Source organism: Orycteropus afer, unplaced genomic scaffold, assembly GCF_000298275.1.
Source record: "Orycteropus afer afer isolate SDZICR_OR568_19922 unplaced genomic scaffold, OryAfe1.0 scaffold00132, whole genome shotgun sequence".
Taxonomy (NCBI): domain Eukaryota; kingdom Metazoa; phylum Chordata; class Mammalia; order Tubulidentata; family Orycteropodidae; genus Orycteropus; species Orycteropus afer.
The window spans coordinates 3,169,522-3,186,665 of record NW_006921719.1 but is presented as its reverse complement, the minus strand read 5'-3'; the positions used below and the strand labels follow the sequence as shown (position 1 = coordinate 3,186,665).

The 17,144-nt window shown below is 40.8% G+C and overlaps 2 protein-coding genes and 1 non-coding gene across 3 annotated transcripts in view; 2 read left to right on the top strand and 1 right to left on the bottom strand.

Moving 5' to 3' along the window:
• SAXO2 (stabilizer of axonemal microtubules 2) overlaps window positions 1-1,926 on the bottom strand; it is a 38,494-nt gene extending 36,568 nt beyond the window's left edge. Inside the window, exon 1 of the mRNA XM_042781552.1 lies at window positions 1,889-1,926. Within this exon, the coding sequence (XP_042637486.1) occupies window positions 1,889-1,926 (38 nt within the window). The remainder of the gene's footprint in view (window positions 1-1,888) is intronic.
• Window positions 1,927-3,013: 1,087 nt separating this feature from the next.
• EFL1 (elongation factor like GTPase 1) overlaps window positions 3,014-17,144 on the top strand; it is a 230,099-nt gene continuing 215,968 nt past the window's right edge. Inside the window, exons 1-3 of the mRNA XM_007945098.2 lie at window positions 3,014-3,104; window positions 6,632-6,699; window positions 8,993-9,077. Of these exons, the coding sequence (XP_007943289.1) occupies window positions 3,014-3,104; window positions 6,632-6,699; window positions 8,993-9,077 (244 nt within the window). The remainder of the gene's footprint in view (window positions 3,105-6,631; window positions 6,700-8,992; window positions 9,078-17,144) is intronic.
• LOC122150392 lies at window positions 3,465-3,600 on the top strand. The gene has a single exon (XR_006163641.1). It is a non-coding gene; the product is annotated as a small nucleolar RNA SNORA42/SNORA80 family (small nucleolar RNA).

Below are 17,144 nucleotides of genomic sequence, written 5' to 3'. Positions count from 1 at the left end.
TCTTCTGTGTCTGTGTTAATTGGTTTCCCTTTTCTTTGTTGAAGAGGGTCTGTGCAATCCTTCTGCCTTGTCCGCCATCTTGCCGGAACCCCTCTCAGTCATTTACTCTTGACTGAGTGGATGCTCTGTGTCAAGCACTCAGAGGCACCACTCTTGAAGGGACTATGTGAACTTGAGCAAGGGACATTTCAGTGGTAAACATTTTTTTTTTTTAATTGCACTTTGGTTGTAAATTTACAAAGCAGATTTGTTTTACATTCAACAGTTCATGCACATTTGATTTCACAGCCCTGATTACCACCCCCAACCATAACAAACTCTCCTCCCCTCTCCTCCCTGTGACTACCCTCTCAAGGTGCCCTTCTTATCTATGCATTCCCATCTGTCCAGCTTTCTCTCTATGTGAATGCTGCCCCTCTGATCTCATGGGTGATTGATCTGAGGGATGCATCTCCCTAGGGTAAACCAAAAACCACTGCTATTAAGTCAGATCTGACTCATAGTGACCCCTCCTTGGGTTTCCAAGGCAGTATCACTATGAAAGTAGATTGCCCCATATTCTGCACATAGGTCTTTTTTACTGTTGGGCAGAGAGCCAATCCATGGAAATGAGTCCATTTCTAGGAAAGAAGGATAATCCAGGGCCATAGTCACGGTGTTCCATCTGGCTCTATCCAACCAGCAATTCTGGCCATTTTTGTGTTTCTGAATTTTGTTTCACGTTTTTCCTCCCACTCTAACCAGGATCTTCAATTTTGATCCCTTTCCAAGGGGTGGCATTGGTAGCCGGGCATCAGTGGTAAGCATTATTGATGTTCAAAGACCAGAGAGGACTCCTCTTGCTTACTGGTTGCCTCAGCTCCCTGGATGATTATAATGTCTGGAGAAAGGGAGCCCCTACTATAAGGAAAATGGAATTTCCTGTGAGCTGAATGGAAAAGGCAGTGGGGTAGGATATAAACAAATCCTAAATATAAAGGTTAGAAAAAAATAAAAAATTTTCTTGCACACTCGAATTTTCAGATTCCTATCTTAAATATTATTTTTTAATCTACATCTAATCACAAACAATGTTTATTATGAGACTAGGTAGAAACTGCTTTCCATTAACATGCAAATGTTTTTCCTTTGGAGGATGCAGTTTCATGACTACAAATACTAAACCAAACCAAACGGATCCCACTCACAGTGACCCCTCCTTGGGTTTCCGAGGTAGTATCACTACGGAAGTAGATTGCCCAACTTTCCTTCCAACTAAGGACCTGACGTATTCATAAGTTTATTTAGCAAACAATGATGTAATCCTTGGGTCAATAATGAAGCCTAGGAAGGAGAAGACTGTGTTTACAGGTTGTAGGGGGTTGTTAGGCGGGTTTCACGGACCAATTCTGGGCTTCAGGGTAGTAACCAGTGCCCCTCTACTCAGGAGGATCCCAAAGGAGGGCTGCCTGGAGGGAAATATGGTCGGCCTTGTAAAATGGAAAGGTGGAGGTGGGGGAAAGCATTTAGCAAGGCCGCAAAGTCATGACTATGAGCACTGTTCTTTTTTCCTTCAATTTTTGGGGTAAGCACTCTCCCAGTCAGATCTGATCCACCACTTAGTAGCTCTACATCCAGCCTCTGTTTCACAGGCATTATCCGCCTGGCCCAGAAAGCATGTATGTAGAGTCTGGATGTAGACTCTTGGAGACTACAAAGTAGAAACTTTTCACCACTGATAGCCAGAGGGTGCAGAGAGTGCGTTCATAGATCGGAGTAGGGGGGATGTCACTGCGTCCCCATCCCTGCATCTCCGGGTTGGGAGCCCTCTAGGCGACCAGATTCGTCCCCTAAGACCCCAGCTTAGGCTCTCAAACCCCGGCCCGCCGCCACACTAGCAGTTTCTTACCCGCAGGTACAAATCTGACATAGACAACGGCTCTTCATTTCCTCAGCATGCAGAACCTCCTCTGCTGCGTTTCAACTCAAGCTATTTCTCCAGCATCACAGCTCCCTCAGTAGTCATGGCAACCTCTGGATTCCCTGGTGACGGACGCGGCGCCGGCTTCCGGTGGCGTCAGCGCTACCCGCGGGTCAAAGGTCGCGCGCTAGCCAACCCGGTCCCTCGCATGCGGGTGTTCCGGACTCACAGGGATTTCCGCATCTCCATGCGCTTGGTGTGGCCGGCAACTGGAGGACAGAGTTGGCTGGTGCTGCGGCCGGCGAGGGTGAGTGTGGGCCTGGTGGGCGCAGGCGTCCTTCTCGCCCCGCCTTTTAGCAGTGCAGCGGGCCACAGTCGTCACGGTAGAGGGTGTGGGGTGGAGGCTGGGGCGAGCCCCGGCCTGGGAGCAGTCGCCCGCCCGAGTTGTCGCCTCCAGCCCAAGGCTGGGGGCCGCTTCTCTGGACACTGGATCCTTAAAGAAAAAGAATCAGAGGCCCCACAAAGATGAAAGGAGTATAGAGTTGAATGTTTTCATTTGGAAAGGAATGAAAGACCTTCAGCGCACCTGCATGTTTAATAAGCGCGTGATCCAGAACTTTATTTGGGCTATAGAGGTAGCAATAAATCTGAGTATTTCATCTCTAGTGAAAACGAAGGAAAATAATAGAATGAGGGACTTGGAGAAAACTCTAAGAGAAGGGAGCAGTGTTAGCATATTCCATGCCTCCTGCACGCGACCCTTTTACACAGTCATTGGCCTGAAGAAGTTTACCCTAGTATTCCTACAAAAGGCAGAATTAATGGTCTCTGTTCACCCAGCCCACAGGAGCTGAGCGATTCATCGCGGCCATCGGTTCCGGAAGGATGAATAAACTTCCGAGTACAATCGTGATAAGTTACTGACTTAAGTGCTAACGTTGAATTTGGGTCTGGATGGGTATATCCCTTCAGTAAAATTTCATTGAGTTCTTAGTTTAAAGGATCTGAGAAGTCTTGTCAACTTGCAGTATATGAACTTTTTCTTTGCCTCCACCATTACCCTCTGTGCTGTCTGTAATGCATATTTAATTTTTAGCCATAGGAAGAGTAACCATGGTGCTCAATAGTTTGGATAAGATGATTCAACTCCAGAAAAACACTGCAAACATCAGGAATATCTGTGTTTTGGCTCATGTTGACCATGGTAAGAATTCTTTTACACCACCCTATTTTCAATTTCAAAGGAATGTGTCTTGACGAGTCTCATGTAGTGAAGCTGTGAGCTTACCTCAACTGAGAGTGATACTTAGCTGACCTAAGAAGCAAATCTTATTCCTTTAGAAGTTTCTGTGATGTAGGAGAAGCACACTATGAAGACTTTAAAGTGGAAGTGACTAATTAGTGATTAGCATTTTCTTTATATAGTATGTCACATTTTTCTTTAAACTAGAATTTGAATTTGAGTTTTGGTTAAAATGTGAAGAATTTTTGAAATGACTTTGTAATTTTTATATTACAAAGCCATTTCAAAAATTCTTCACATTTTAACCAAAAAAAATCTATTGCGTGGGTTTGGATTTATGGCAGGCCTGTCCCCGTGGGCCTCTCATAGTGTCCCATGCTAGAGCATACTGTAGCCCCGAACCATTGCCTGGCTTCTCTGCCGGTAGGCTGCAGGCACTGAAGTGGGTTGCACAATGGAGAAAAAATAAAAAAAGGTCTATAATCTTGACATAATGTCTTCATAGTGTTTTGTGATCCTATGTAATTTATCAGCTATTTATTGAATATCTACTAAGTTCAAGGTGTTTTGCAAGGTGTGGCAGAAGACAGATTTATGAATAGGGCACCAGGCCAGCATGAGATAAGGTTTTTAGGGTGAAACACTGTGTCCTGTTTAGATAGCACTGCATTCTGTTTAGCCTGCTCTTGGTTTCAGAATCCTTCTTAGTTCAGATACCAGCAACCAAGTGATTGGAAATAGACTTATGAAATGAAATCTATCTATTGTCCTGAAGGTGAGGGAGTAGTAGTAAAAAGAAGAGTCAGACTGGACCATATCTTATAAAACCGTTCATGCTAGCCTAGGCACTAAGATAAAAGTTAAATTCTCTAGAGTTAGACAACCTGAGTTCCAAACTCCATTTCAAGTTTCTTTACCTTTTTGGGCTTCACTGACAGCATTGTAAAATAAGATGAAAACTACCTACTTGGTAGGATTGTGAGGGTTAAATGAGATGATGAGTGAGAAACCTTTGGCAGGATGGTAAATCTTTAATCATGAAGGTGACCATTAACATTATGAAGTCGTAGGGAGCCATTTGAGGGGAAAATAAAGCAGGGATATGATGTATTCAAATAATACATTAGAAAAGTTAGTCTAGTGGAACTGCTTAGATGATTTTTTTGCCACTGACGTAAGAACTGAAGTGACTGTGAAAACTGAAATAAGGAAGAAGGGTAATCGGCCGCTTTATAGGTGAAGCCAACTGAGAATGAGTTTTATATAAAAATCCATTGACTAACCCCTCTTCTGGGAGCTCTAGTGGTATAGTGCCTAAGGCATTTGACTGCTAACCAGAAGGCTGGCGTTTCAAACCTACTAGTCACTCCTCAGAAGGAAGATTGGGCAATCTACTTCCTTAGAGACACTGCCTCGGAAACCCAAGGGTTGCTATGAGTCAAATCCACTCAATGGCAGTGAGGTTTTTTTTTTTTTAACTCTTCCAATAGGTTTCATAATTATGTTGCTCACATTTTGAGGACATGAAGTCTTATAGAAGTATTTTTTGCTTTGTGAATTCATGTGGAAAGTAGGTGGGGTATATGTGTAACAATGGAGGCGGAATCACTACAGAAGTAGATTGCCCAACTTTCTGAGGAGTGGCTGGTGGGTTTGAACTGCCACCCTTTTGGTTAGCAGTCAAATGCCTTAGGTACTATGCCACCAGAGCTCCTACTTTAAATTTACTCTTTAAAATTACTTTAAACTGTTACTATCCTAGAAAATCTAGGACTCATTCATTCAGTCAACAGATAGTGAGCCTCTATTATATGCCAAACATTTTTCTGGGGCTAGAGATGCAGCTATGAGTACAGCAAAGTCTCTGATGTTTTGGCACTTATAATCCAAGATTTGCCATACTTAGAATGATTTCGTCATTGGATAGCAGGAAAGTAATGCTCTAGGATTATATATTAACCTGATATTTACATGACAAGCTAATAATACTGTATTAAATGTTATCAGTGTTTCCTAGTTACTGATCTCTGGTTTGAACTATTACACACAGATCCCATAGTTTTGCTAAGATTCCTAGGGTATAATAAGGGACTTATTTTGCTTAGGAAAAAAAAAGCAAAACTCTGTTTTTGTTACTCCAAGCTAACTGCAGTAAGTGTATGTACCCATGGCATTCTTTAAACAGGGAATCCCGTTGCCATTGAGTTGACTCATAGCAGTCTTTTTTAGGACAGAGTAAAACTGCCCCATAAGATTTCCAAGGCTGTAAATCTTTACAGAAGCAGGCTGCTTTGTTTTTCTCCCACTGAGCAGCTGGATTTGAACCACCACCCTTTTGGTTATCAGCTGAATGCTACTACACTATGAGTTCCTTCTTAAACAGGGAAAGCCATCTGTTTCTACCACTTGAAATTGTATAGAATTTAGTTGTAATCTGTTTAATAAAGACAGTTTTAAGTGTGTATTTGTGTATACAAAGAATTGAATTTATAGTTTCCTAGATTGTTTGGATCCTAGATTTCAATGATATTTACAGTGTAGCTGATGTTCTTCACAGGCTGCATTGCAAACAGTAGGAGATAAGGGGAAATTTCCGAATTTCTTTCTAAATAAGTATTTTCATAAAGATAATCCTTAAAGGCAAATGCCAGCTAAGGTCATCTGCAGAATATAATAGGGCAAAAGAGTATGTTCTGTGTCTCTGAATGTTTTACCCAGGATACCTTTCAGAGAAACAAATTATTAGTGGCCTATCCTCTTGTAATTCTGAGCTCCAAAAGGCTTAATAGTTTATAGGCATGGTCACTATTACAGATATCAGATGACTGATGTAATAATTGTGATAAGCTTGATCAAATCCTTTTGGGACTGGTTATAGTAACTGTAGAAGTTGTTTGTCTGATGTTCTGTATTTTGATTTGGGTGGTGGCTTGCTTCATCAACTGTGCACTTAGGACTTGTGCATTTTACTTACTCTGTGTAAATTATGCCTTTTAAAAAGAATAAGCTCTGCTTAAAAAAAATTGCTTGACAGATTTTCAGGTGAGGTTGATGGAGTGGATTCACAGCACTCTAAAGTACTGTATCCTTCCAGGTGATCTTCTGTTCATAAGTCTAGTTACAGTCTTTAATGTAAAATACTCCTTTTGTTTTGCTTCATCCAATATCGGTGAATAGAACTCTTTGCTAAACCAATTGTTGTTGTTGTTGTTATTTGCCGTCGAGTCGGACCCGACTCATAGCGACCCCTCCTTGGGTTTCCGAGGCAGTATCACTACGGAAGTAGGATTGCCCAACCTTCCTTCCGAGGAGTGGCTGGTGGGTTTGAACCGCCAGCCTTCTGGTTAGCAGTCAAGTGCCTTAGGCACTATGCTACCAGAGCTCCCATATTCTTATGGCCAGATACTAAATCTGTAGGTATAATAAATCTTCCTCCCCTTTAAAAAAATCTATTGATTAGAATCAATATTGTTTTATTTTAATAACAGGAAAAACTACCTTAGCTGACTGTCTTATATCTAGCAATGGGATCATCTCCAGTCGCCTGGCAGGCAAGGTATGTTGTTATATTTATAACTACTGCATTTCAGTGTTACTAGTTGACTACAATGTGATGAACCATTTTCTTTGTTTTCTGGAGATCCAAAAAAAATTGTAAAACCTCATTCCTGCGTCTAAGAAACATCTGTTACATATAGGAAGATAAAATAGCTGTTGAAGAAAGCATCTATTTCTATATTGTTTTTTTATTGCCTTACATTAATATTTTACAAGTGCAAAAATAAACTTTTGCAGTAAGTCAGATGATAGCCTGGCATGATGATGGAAGATGTCACAGAGAGAGAGAGGGTCTTCTTAAGTACATGATTTGGTGGTTTGAGAAGGCAGAGAAACTGTCATGTAGAGGAAAATGGCATGGATAAGGACTTACTGGTATGTGGTGTTTGATTTGAGTGGAGCATTTGGTTAGAGATTAGTGGAAGAGAAAATGTGCTGGTAGAGAGGATGACATCAGATGACAGAAGACCTTGAAGGCTAACCTCAATGTCCTAACTACCAAGGAAGGCTTCTGAAGCCTTCATGAGGAAAATGTCAGTAGCTTACATGCACACAAACGGTGATTAACTATGTCTGATATCACACTGAAGAAGCTCTGGTGGTGCAGTGCCTAAAGCATTTAACTGCTAACCAAAACGTTAGCAGTTCAAACCTACTAGCCACTCTGTGGAAGGAAGACTGGGCAATCTGTTTCCACAGAGATACCTCCTTAGAAGCCCAAGGAGGGGTCGCTATGAGTCAGATTCGAATTGATGGCAGTGAGTTTGGTTTGTTTTTTTTGGAATGCCACACTGAAAGAATGTACCACACTGGTGGTGTAGTGCCTGAGGCATTTGATTGTTAACCAGAAGGTTGGCAGTTCAAACCCACCAGCTACTCCATGGAAGGAAGATGAGGCAATCTACTTCTGTTGATTTACCACCTCGGAAACCCAGTGGGGGTTACTATGAGTCAATATCTGCTTGGTAGCAGTCGGTTTGGTTTTAGTTATAATGCCGCACTGAAGTCAGGGAAAGTAAGAACTCAAAAGGCTTTTTGTGTTTGATCAGAAGGCCAGTGATAGCTTTTAGGAGTTGAGTTCTGCCAGCATTCTGGGCATGGAATCCTTTCTGAAAACTGAAGATTTAGTGTAGATGAATAAATGTAATTACCAGTGAATTTTTCTCAAGACTTCAGTGAAGAAAATGAGTAAATATAAAGGTTAAGAATTTTTCAAAGTTGGACAGTGGAGAGAGAAGTCAGGGAAGAGAAAAGGTAATTCTAGAGAGGGAAGAAGTTAGTAGTGAGGTGCTTAGGGCTGAGGAGTTGGAAGAGACAAGATGTTCCGTTACGTGTAGTCTCTGTCAGTACTGCACTACAGGGCCTAGAGAATTAGATGCAGGCCCTTGTTTGTAGGCATCTAACTTTATAAAAGCCATGAATTAAATGGTGACATTATAAATATTTTCTATACTATTTTTTTTTTTTTAATGTGCTTTAAGGGAGTGGAGACTTCTCATACCTTTCCAAAAAAACCCACTGCCATCAAGTCGACTCTGACTCACAGCAGCACTATTAAAAAAACCAAATTAAACTCAACTGCTGTCGAGTCAGATCCCACTCATAGCGACCCCCCCTTGGGTTTCCAAGGTGGTATCACTATGGAAGTAGATTGTTCAATCTTCCTTCTGAGGAGTGGCTGGTGAATATGAACCGCCAGCCTTCTGGTTAGCAGTCAAATGCCTTAGGCACTATGCCACCAGAGCTCCCTTAGCAACACTATAGGACAGGGTAGAATTGTGTCATATGGTTTTCAAGGCTGTAAATCTTTATGGAAGCAGACTGCCTCATCTTTCTCCCATGGAGTGGCTGGTTGGTTCAAACCACTGACTGTTTGGTTAGCAGCTGCATGCCTTAACCACTGTGCCATGAGAGCTCCTTTCCTCATACCTGTAAGGACCTTCTAGTTCAACCTCTGCTCAGGTGTTGTCAGACAGCCTGTGAATGGGGGAGGGAGGGGAGTCTGTTCCTGATGAATAGAAGTAATTTATTTCTTGGCTAAAATTTGAATGAGCAACATTCTGGGGAGGGTGTGCAGTGTTTGAGTACTTTCTTGAGTTGTTTTTCAATTTTTCCATATTCTCCTCCCCATGACCAACTTCCCTTCTCTAGCTCCCCTATCAAAGAAAGAAAGAAAGAAAAGGCTCTTTAGTTCAAAATTTAAGTGTTTAAGACAGAAACCCAGTCAGCCACTTTTAATGTCACCTTTTAATTCATTAGGAAGTAAGGATGGATATGTTGCATTTTTCCAGTTAAGGTACATGGACAGCAGAGAAGATGAACAGATCCGAGGGATCACTATGAAATCCAGTGCCATTTCACTGCATTACACAAAAGGTAAATCAATCTGTGTTTAAAAAAAAAAAGTATTTTTGCATCTCCCGTGTCCTTTCTCTTTCTGAATTAATCACACACCTCCATTTCTTTGCTGTGTATTCCACATATTTCACTTTGGCTTCTCCAAATGATCTGTCCGGGGTAAGCTGTCTATATTTGGATGCAGGTGGGGACCTCTGACTGGCTTAAGGGCAGAAGAACTTGCCCCCATGCACCCAGGTGACTGTACAGATTTCTTCATAGGGCAAGATAGGAGCCTTGGCCTTTTGCTGGCTCAGCCCCAGCTGTCTGTTTCCTGCCTGCATCGTTTTTCTGCCCTATGGACCATGGGTTGTCATGGTCAGCCCCAGCTTGCTGTCCCCAAATCACGATGCCTTTGCACAGTAACACAAGAATTTATCTGGCAAAAATCGTTATACAGATGTGTGAAATACGTGTTTGTGAGTTGATATTGACCAAAAAGTTTGTATTAGTGGGGAGAAAAAAATGCCAAAAACTTAAATGTTTGTCAGTAGGAAAATGACTAAGTAAATGACATATCCATGCTGTGAAAAGCTATGCACCTATGAAAACAACTGTTTGATTTATATGTATTTATGTAAAAATACATGATAAGAGACAAAAAACAAGTTGCATAGTATTTTTTTTTAATATGTTTTGGTAATAAAAATACCATATATATAAAGACAAAGGTGTCTCGGGACCTGGACCTATCTCCAGAGGCTGGATTATGGAGAAACTTGCACTTTCCACTGTATTTATTTTTGTATTGTTTGAAAGTTTTACATGAAATGTGTATGTGTATAATTAGAAAAAAAATAATAAAGATATGTTTCCTTTCCCTACTGAGCTGACTTGTGGTTCATCTTTCACGTTGTCTTAGCTCTGGGGCTAGCATGCTGTGGGGCACGACTGTCCTCTTGGAGGTCAATCTTAAAGATACTTTTGTACCAAATCAGTTTTGAAGCTGTTAGGCATGTGAGTTCCCAAAGTTTAATATTGAAATTAGTGTTTCTTTTTTTCAAAAAATGTTCTTGCACATTTTGAAAGGATATTTCCTTATGCTGTATCCAGAGAATGGATCAATGATCAATTTATTTCTTCTCTCTCAATCATATTAGGGTTTTTTTTTTTTTTTTTTTTTTGATTCCTCTGGTGTCAGTTTTAGTTGCTGTGCTCTGGACTTTGTTTCCAATCACCACCCCTCCCACTCATGTCATTTTATCATTTATTTATTTATTTATTTTTTATTGTGGTTTGGGTAAAAATTTACAGAGCAAATACACTTTCTATACAGCACATCACATACACTTTGTCTCATGACATTGACCATAATTTAGCACAATGCAACATCTCTCGCACTTCTTCCTGATAGCTACCGCTTCCCTGTGTCCAACCCTTCATGCACTCCTACCCCCTGAGCTGTCTCCCTGTGCCTGAGCAGCCCTTCTTTCTCTCTTGCTTGTTCTCTCCACGGAGTGTCTACATCAGGTAAATGCTCAACTGTTATGCCTGTCTATTGCTTGGGTGGAAGCCACAGGTGTGCATTCAATTCTAGACCTGAAGGGCAGCTAGGGGCCATAGTCTCAGTGGTTCCACTAGGCTCTATCAGACCAGCAAACCTGGTCCCCCTTTTTTTTTCCAAATGATTTTGAGTTTTGTTCCACATTGTTCTCCCTCTCTATCCAGGATCTTTCTCATATAGACAGTTTTGTAGATTTACTACAAGACCCAGCGAATTGGATGGTCTAACAACTTGTTGTATGTGATCTTGGCAACTCACTCTCAAGACTCTTAGATATGCTTCCTTGATTACACAGAACAGATACAAGCTAGCTTGGGCTTGGGGTGGGATGGATTGTTGAAAGAATATCTTTGGAGTGATATTGGTAACAATATTCAAGGAAAAACAGAAAAACAGGTGACTTACTGGAATGATGTCTTACAGAAATCAGAGGCAGATACTGATTTTTGATCCAACATGGCCCTAGAGACCACATCAGTGAAAGTTTATGTATTCCCCTGGAACATCACTGTTGTCCTTGGTTCTCTGCTTTATTTGTTATTCCCCTGTATCTCATAGCTTTTTCTTAGTTTCTCTGCATAAATTCACCTCGCCCTGACCTCTTACCTCTACTCCTGTGTATATCAGTGTGTTCTCTGACCATATTTCTGTTGCTTTCTTCACTCTCTTGGGCACGGGTATGGCCAGTTTATCTTTGTGTGCCAGGCCACGGCAGAGGCTCTGGATTGACTGCCACCTTGTGTTGGATGGCCATCTCCTAGTCTATAATCACTGGTGATTAGAGTAGAATCATAAAGTATAAAACATGTTTCTCTGTGAGCATGGCATGATTGCTTAGAAGGGGTTTGGGGGCTTAGCAGTCTCCATTAATTGAGAAATAGTGCAGAGCCTTGGTTTTCACATCTACAACATAGGGATAGAAGTTGGGAATGTTGACTGAGACTTATGTTCTCAGAACATTTGAGAGATGATGCACATTGTTATCTGTATCTCAGTACTGATTCCCCAGGGTGGGGTATTTCCTCTATGAAGTGGGCCAGTCTGAAGGGGAACCTAGATTGGATGGAGGAGAGGAACCTAATGTTGAAGAAACTCCACAGGTGATTTTTATTTACCATCCTATTCCCACCTCCCACTCTTTTCTGAAGCATATACTTTTAGTTGAGAATCTGAGTACCAAATGTTAATTAAATCCTTTCTCTGATCTACCTCTTAATTTATCCAGCTTTCAGAAATTTTTTCAAATCTTTATTTGGGTTGAAAGATAAGGTCTTACTCTTATTTAAAGTAAACAAATGTTGTTATTGTTGCTAGGAGTCGAATCAACTCTGACTCAGAGTGACCCTGTGTACAACAGAATGAAACACTGCGTGGTCCTGCACCAACCTCACAATCCCTGCTATATCGGAGCCCATTGTTGCAGCCACTGTGTTAGTCCATCTCATTGAGGACCTACCCCTTTTTCATTGACCCTCCGCTTCACCAAGCATGATATCCTCCAGGGAATGGTCCCTTCTGACAAAATGACCAAAGTAGGTAACATGAAGTCTGGCCATTCTCGCTTCCAAGGAGCATTCCAGCTGCAATTCTTCCAAGACAGCTTTGTTAGTTCTTCTGGCAGTCCATGGTACTTTCAGTATTCTTCACCAACACCACAACTCAAAGCATCAATTCTTCTTTGGTCTTCCTAATTCATTGTCCAGGTTTCATATGCATGTGAGGTGATTAAAAACACCATGGCTTGGGTTACGTGCACCTTAGTCTTCAAAGAGATATCTCTGCTCTTCAGCACTTTAAAAAGGTCTTTTGCAGCAGATTTGCCCAGTGTAATACGTTGTCTGATTTATGTATGTAGTAAACAAATAAACTTATAGAAATCACATGTGTATTATAGACATGGTGTTGAAACCCATCAAAGTGGCAATCTTGTCTTAGCATTTTCCAGGAATCTAGTTCTTCCATGAGAAAATGGAGCTTCTCTACTTTGGCCAAAGTTATCTATAGATGTTGGGACCATATTGTTAAACCTTGTTATTTTTCTGTTTCTTACTCTCATTTTGTCCCTCCCATAAGGATGCCATATATTTATCTTGTCATTTCTGATGTTAGGAAATGCTTTCCACATTACACATTGTATGAAAGATCCTGTGGGCATGTAATGCCTATGAATTCTTTAGCCTAGAATCCAGATACAGTGAAGACGTAAATAACTTGAAATTCATAGACTGTTCTTTATATATTCTTAGGAAGGCATGCATATTGCTACCATTTCTACTTTGTACCCATTCTTTATACTTGTGAGCAAATGTTGCTATTACAGAACTTCTGAATTAAAGTTCATTCTAATTCATCTTAAAAACCTTTAAATAGATATACAGGTTTATACTTATTATAGAAAATTAAGTGTTACAGCATATACAGTAAAACACAAAAATGAGATAAAAATCACTTCAAGTTTTTGTTTTATATTTTCAGTTTTTATAGTTAATCTAACCAAAATGGTGTGTGCAGTGCTGGGAGGTAGGTATCTAACTTACTTTTTTTCCACCAAATAGTTAAGTACTTATTCTGGCACCAGTTAAATGTAGTTATTTAGTATTTTATTAAGTCTGGAGATGATTTTGGTGTTGAATCTCTAAATGATGAGGCTGTCTGGGTGGAGACTGTTAAGAACTAGAGAATGAATTATGCCCACCTATCTTCCTCCCCCATGGGTGGGGTGGAGCAAATCCCAGCTTGAGATTGTTCTGGGAATCTGATTTTTCAAGAGTAGTTGGAATCAGAATTTTTGGTAAAATCTTCCTTTCTTAAATGGCGACAACTTACTTTAAAGTTGTAAAACAATGTGCAGAACAAACTGCGGTGGACATTAGCTTATAGGTTTTTGGTTTGTAACTTGAGGCATAGAGGCTAGCTTACACCTTGGTTCAGTGGGATACTCAGCAACATGTCACCAGGTGTACTCCAAATGTTAAGACCAAGAATAAAGCAGAACTTTCTTCAGAGAGGTCCAAAAGCAAGTTTGGTTATGGGCAAGTGGAAAAATTTATCCTAGTGTTGGTTTCAGTTCTGTGCCTTTCTGATTCACACAAAACTGGCATTTACCAGAAAGTCAGCTTACAGGCAGAAAGTTTTGTTCAGAAGCCTACAGTAACTTCCTCTGCCTTCCAAAATGTGTGAACATTAACCCAAAGTTCTTATTTTTGTTCCATTGTTTTGAGGCCCAGGCTATGAGTGAAGCGTTCCATTGTCCCTTGTTTGAGTAAAAGGTCAGATTTTTTTACCCTTAAATTATAATGAGTGCTTTAATTTGCAGAAGTATTCAGTTGGTGCAGGATCTTAGAAACTGGGTACATGATAGTTTAATTCTGAGCTGGGTGCTGCTTATGCATGATTTCATGTAATTCTCATAGCACTCTGTGAGATGGGTACTATCTTCATTTTACACACATGGAAAATGGAGTTCAAAGAGGCTAAAAAATTTTTCAAAGAACAGACTTCTTTTTAGCCCATGGTAATAGCCTTGGGAACCAAGTAATTGCATTTCCAGCTTATTCACTTATACTTTGAGTCTCTGGTCCAAGTCAGAGAAGCCAGTCAATCCAGGTCGGCTGATTCTGATGCCTGAGTCTCTGTTGCCCATCAGGGATTGCTGCAACCACTTACCTTCTTGTGCCAGCATTTACCCACATTCTTGTTGCCCTTCGTCACTGCCTAAGGTGTAAGCCACATAATACTTCTTTTTGTCTCTTCCCCATATTGCTCTGTGATTCTAACACCCTCCCACTAATCACTCCTTACCAAAACTTACTCTGAAAACATTCCAAGGTAAACAAACATCCCTACATCCTCAACCTCTTTTTATTGATGTCTACCCCCTTTGCCCCTGCCTTAGTGGAATATTCTGGCTATCTTCCAAGGGTACTGCTTTCCTCATAGTTTCAGGTGAATGCTTTCATGCCCATGTATCTCTGGGTTAGGGTGTGGGGTTGCTATTTTCCTTGTTTCTTAGTCTGGTTCCAAAACTTAGTTCTTCCACCCTTGTTTCAAAACTCTTAAGTTATGCTGGCGAGTGTTTTTGTGTCTATATTTTCAACATAATTAAAAAACAAATTAAAAAACCTTTTTTTTTTTGAGACTCATACCTTCTAGTGTCTGGTCTCACTGTCATTCATTAGTGATTCACAAAACCAAAAAAAAAACCAAACAAACTCACTGCCGTTGAGTTGATTCCAACTCAAAGACCCCCATTGGGTTTCCAAGGCTGTAAATCTTTACAGAAGTAAATTGCCCCATTCTCCTTCCATGGAGCAGCTGGTGGGTTTGAACCACTGACCTTCTGGTTAGCAGCCAAATACCTTATGCACTGCACCACCAGAGATCCTCACTTGTTGTTGTTGTTGTTGTTATGTGCCGTGGAGTCGGCCCCGACTCATAGCGACCCCTCCTTGGGTTTCCGAGGCAGTATCGCTACGGAAGTAGGATTGCCCAACCTTCCTTCCGAGGAGTGGCTGGTGGGTTTGAACCGCCAGCCGTCTGGTTAGCAGGCAAGTGTCTTAGCCACTATGCTACCAGAGCTCCCTAGTGGCTCATAATTGCATTTCACTCTAAATCCTCAAAGGTGACTTACCATGCCTAAGAATGACCTGTCCAGTGTTGTTTATTTCACTCACCCACTCTCATGACCACTTTCTGGATTTTAACATCTCTTGGAGCTGTCCATCTCTTGACATTTCAAACTTAAATACTCCCTTATCTAAAATCTTCCATTCTCTTGGCTTTCTCACCTGGACACTGAGGTACTCATTCATTCTCTGACTTCAACACAATCTCCAATCTCTTGATACTTTCCCACTCATCAGCCTTGTTTGTTCAGCTCTTGTACAACCAAGATTTGTCATTTCACTGACAATCTTGCCAAGATCCTCAGTTTATTTGCTTCCCATATCTCCCTTGTTGTTGTTAGGTGCTGTCAGGTAGGCTACAAGTCATTCAGAATGAAACACTATGAGTTGTTTCATCCTCACAGTCCTTGCTATGCTTGAGCACATGGTGACAGTCCATCTTGTTGAAGGTCTTCTTCTTTTTTGCTGACCCTCTACTTTTTTTTTTTTTTACTTTACTTTTTCTCCTTTATTAGTTCTTACTTATTCTCCCAACAGCTATTTTCAAAGTTCTCCAGTATCCCCAGCTCACCCTGAATCCCCTCCCCACACAATCTCAGCTGAAATTCTTTACTTCTGTTTCATAGAAAATGTCACCACACCTCAAAACATAATGGTATTGGCATCTTTGCTTGTCTGCTGTAAAAGATCTACTCTCCGGAGCTCATCTGCTGATTATCTTTTCTCCCGTACCTTCCATTTCTACCTCTTATAGGCTCTTTGCCATCAGCTTTTAGACCTGTGTAAGTTTGTTTTATCTTCAGATACATAGTATTTTATTTTATACATATGTAAATACATATATGAAATATCTTCTCTTTCACTCCCATAGTCCCCTGCGTGGTCACTCTTTTGCCTCCCTAGTTTAAACTACACTGCTGTTTCTCAAGTGCTTTGGCAATAGGAAGCACATCTTACGGTGGTGGCATATAGTAACAATGTCAGTGAACAAGAGATAGTTAGTCTTTGTGACTCTCCATCCAGGGAAGTGTAAGCATAGATTCAACACAGGCTGCAAAGGTTCAGAACCTTTACATGGAATGCTAGAAGCCCATGTTTACCTCCAGGGTTTTGTAATCTGGTGGTTCCTTCCAAGCACAAATGCCAATGAGAAAAAGAATCAAGAAAATGTGGATGTGTAATTACTGATCTATAGCCTGTACAGCAGGATTTCAAAAGTGAGGAAGTTCTGAATGATGCTAGAGTCCAGGGTGTGGCCACAGTATTGAGTAACTGAAATGGATTGGTATTATACTAAGAAAAAACAAAAAGTGAGTGAGGTAACATAATCATAAGTAGCCCACATATGGTCTAGTTTGTTTCTTGTTAGAGGAAAGTCTGGAGAGACCTTTGGAATGGTCTTGTGCAGCAAAAAAAAAAAAAAAAAAGCTTGATTTGTTTGTTATTCATATTTACAGCTAGATCATTGTTCCCTCCCTTTGCCCTAACACATCTCAGCTTTGACCCTTGTGCCATCAGATTCGACTATCGCAGCCTTCTTCTGAAAAGGGAGGTTGGTTACCCTGTCATGCCCTGTTAGCTGTGTCAGTAAACATGAGATAAGATGTGGCATACTGTGTTCTACAAGTCTGTCAGATAATGTTGTTAGGTGCCATCATATCAGTTCTGACTCATAATGACTTTATGTGTAATAGAATGAAACACTGTTTGGGCCTGTGCCAAACCCACAATCATTGCTATGTTTGACCCATTGTTGAATATACTTGTTAAATAATAAGCCATATTAATTGATTTACAACACACAATTTTATATGTTGGTTTAAAATATAAAGGGATAGTAGTGCTCTTTTGGGAGCTCTGGTAGCATAGTGCCTAAGGCACTTGACTGCTAACCAGAAGGCTGGCGGTTCAAACCCA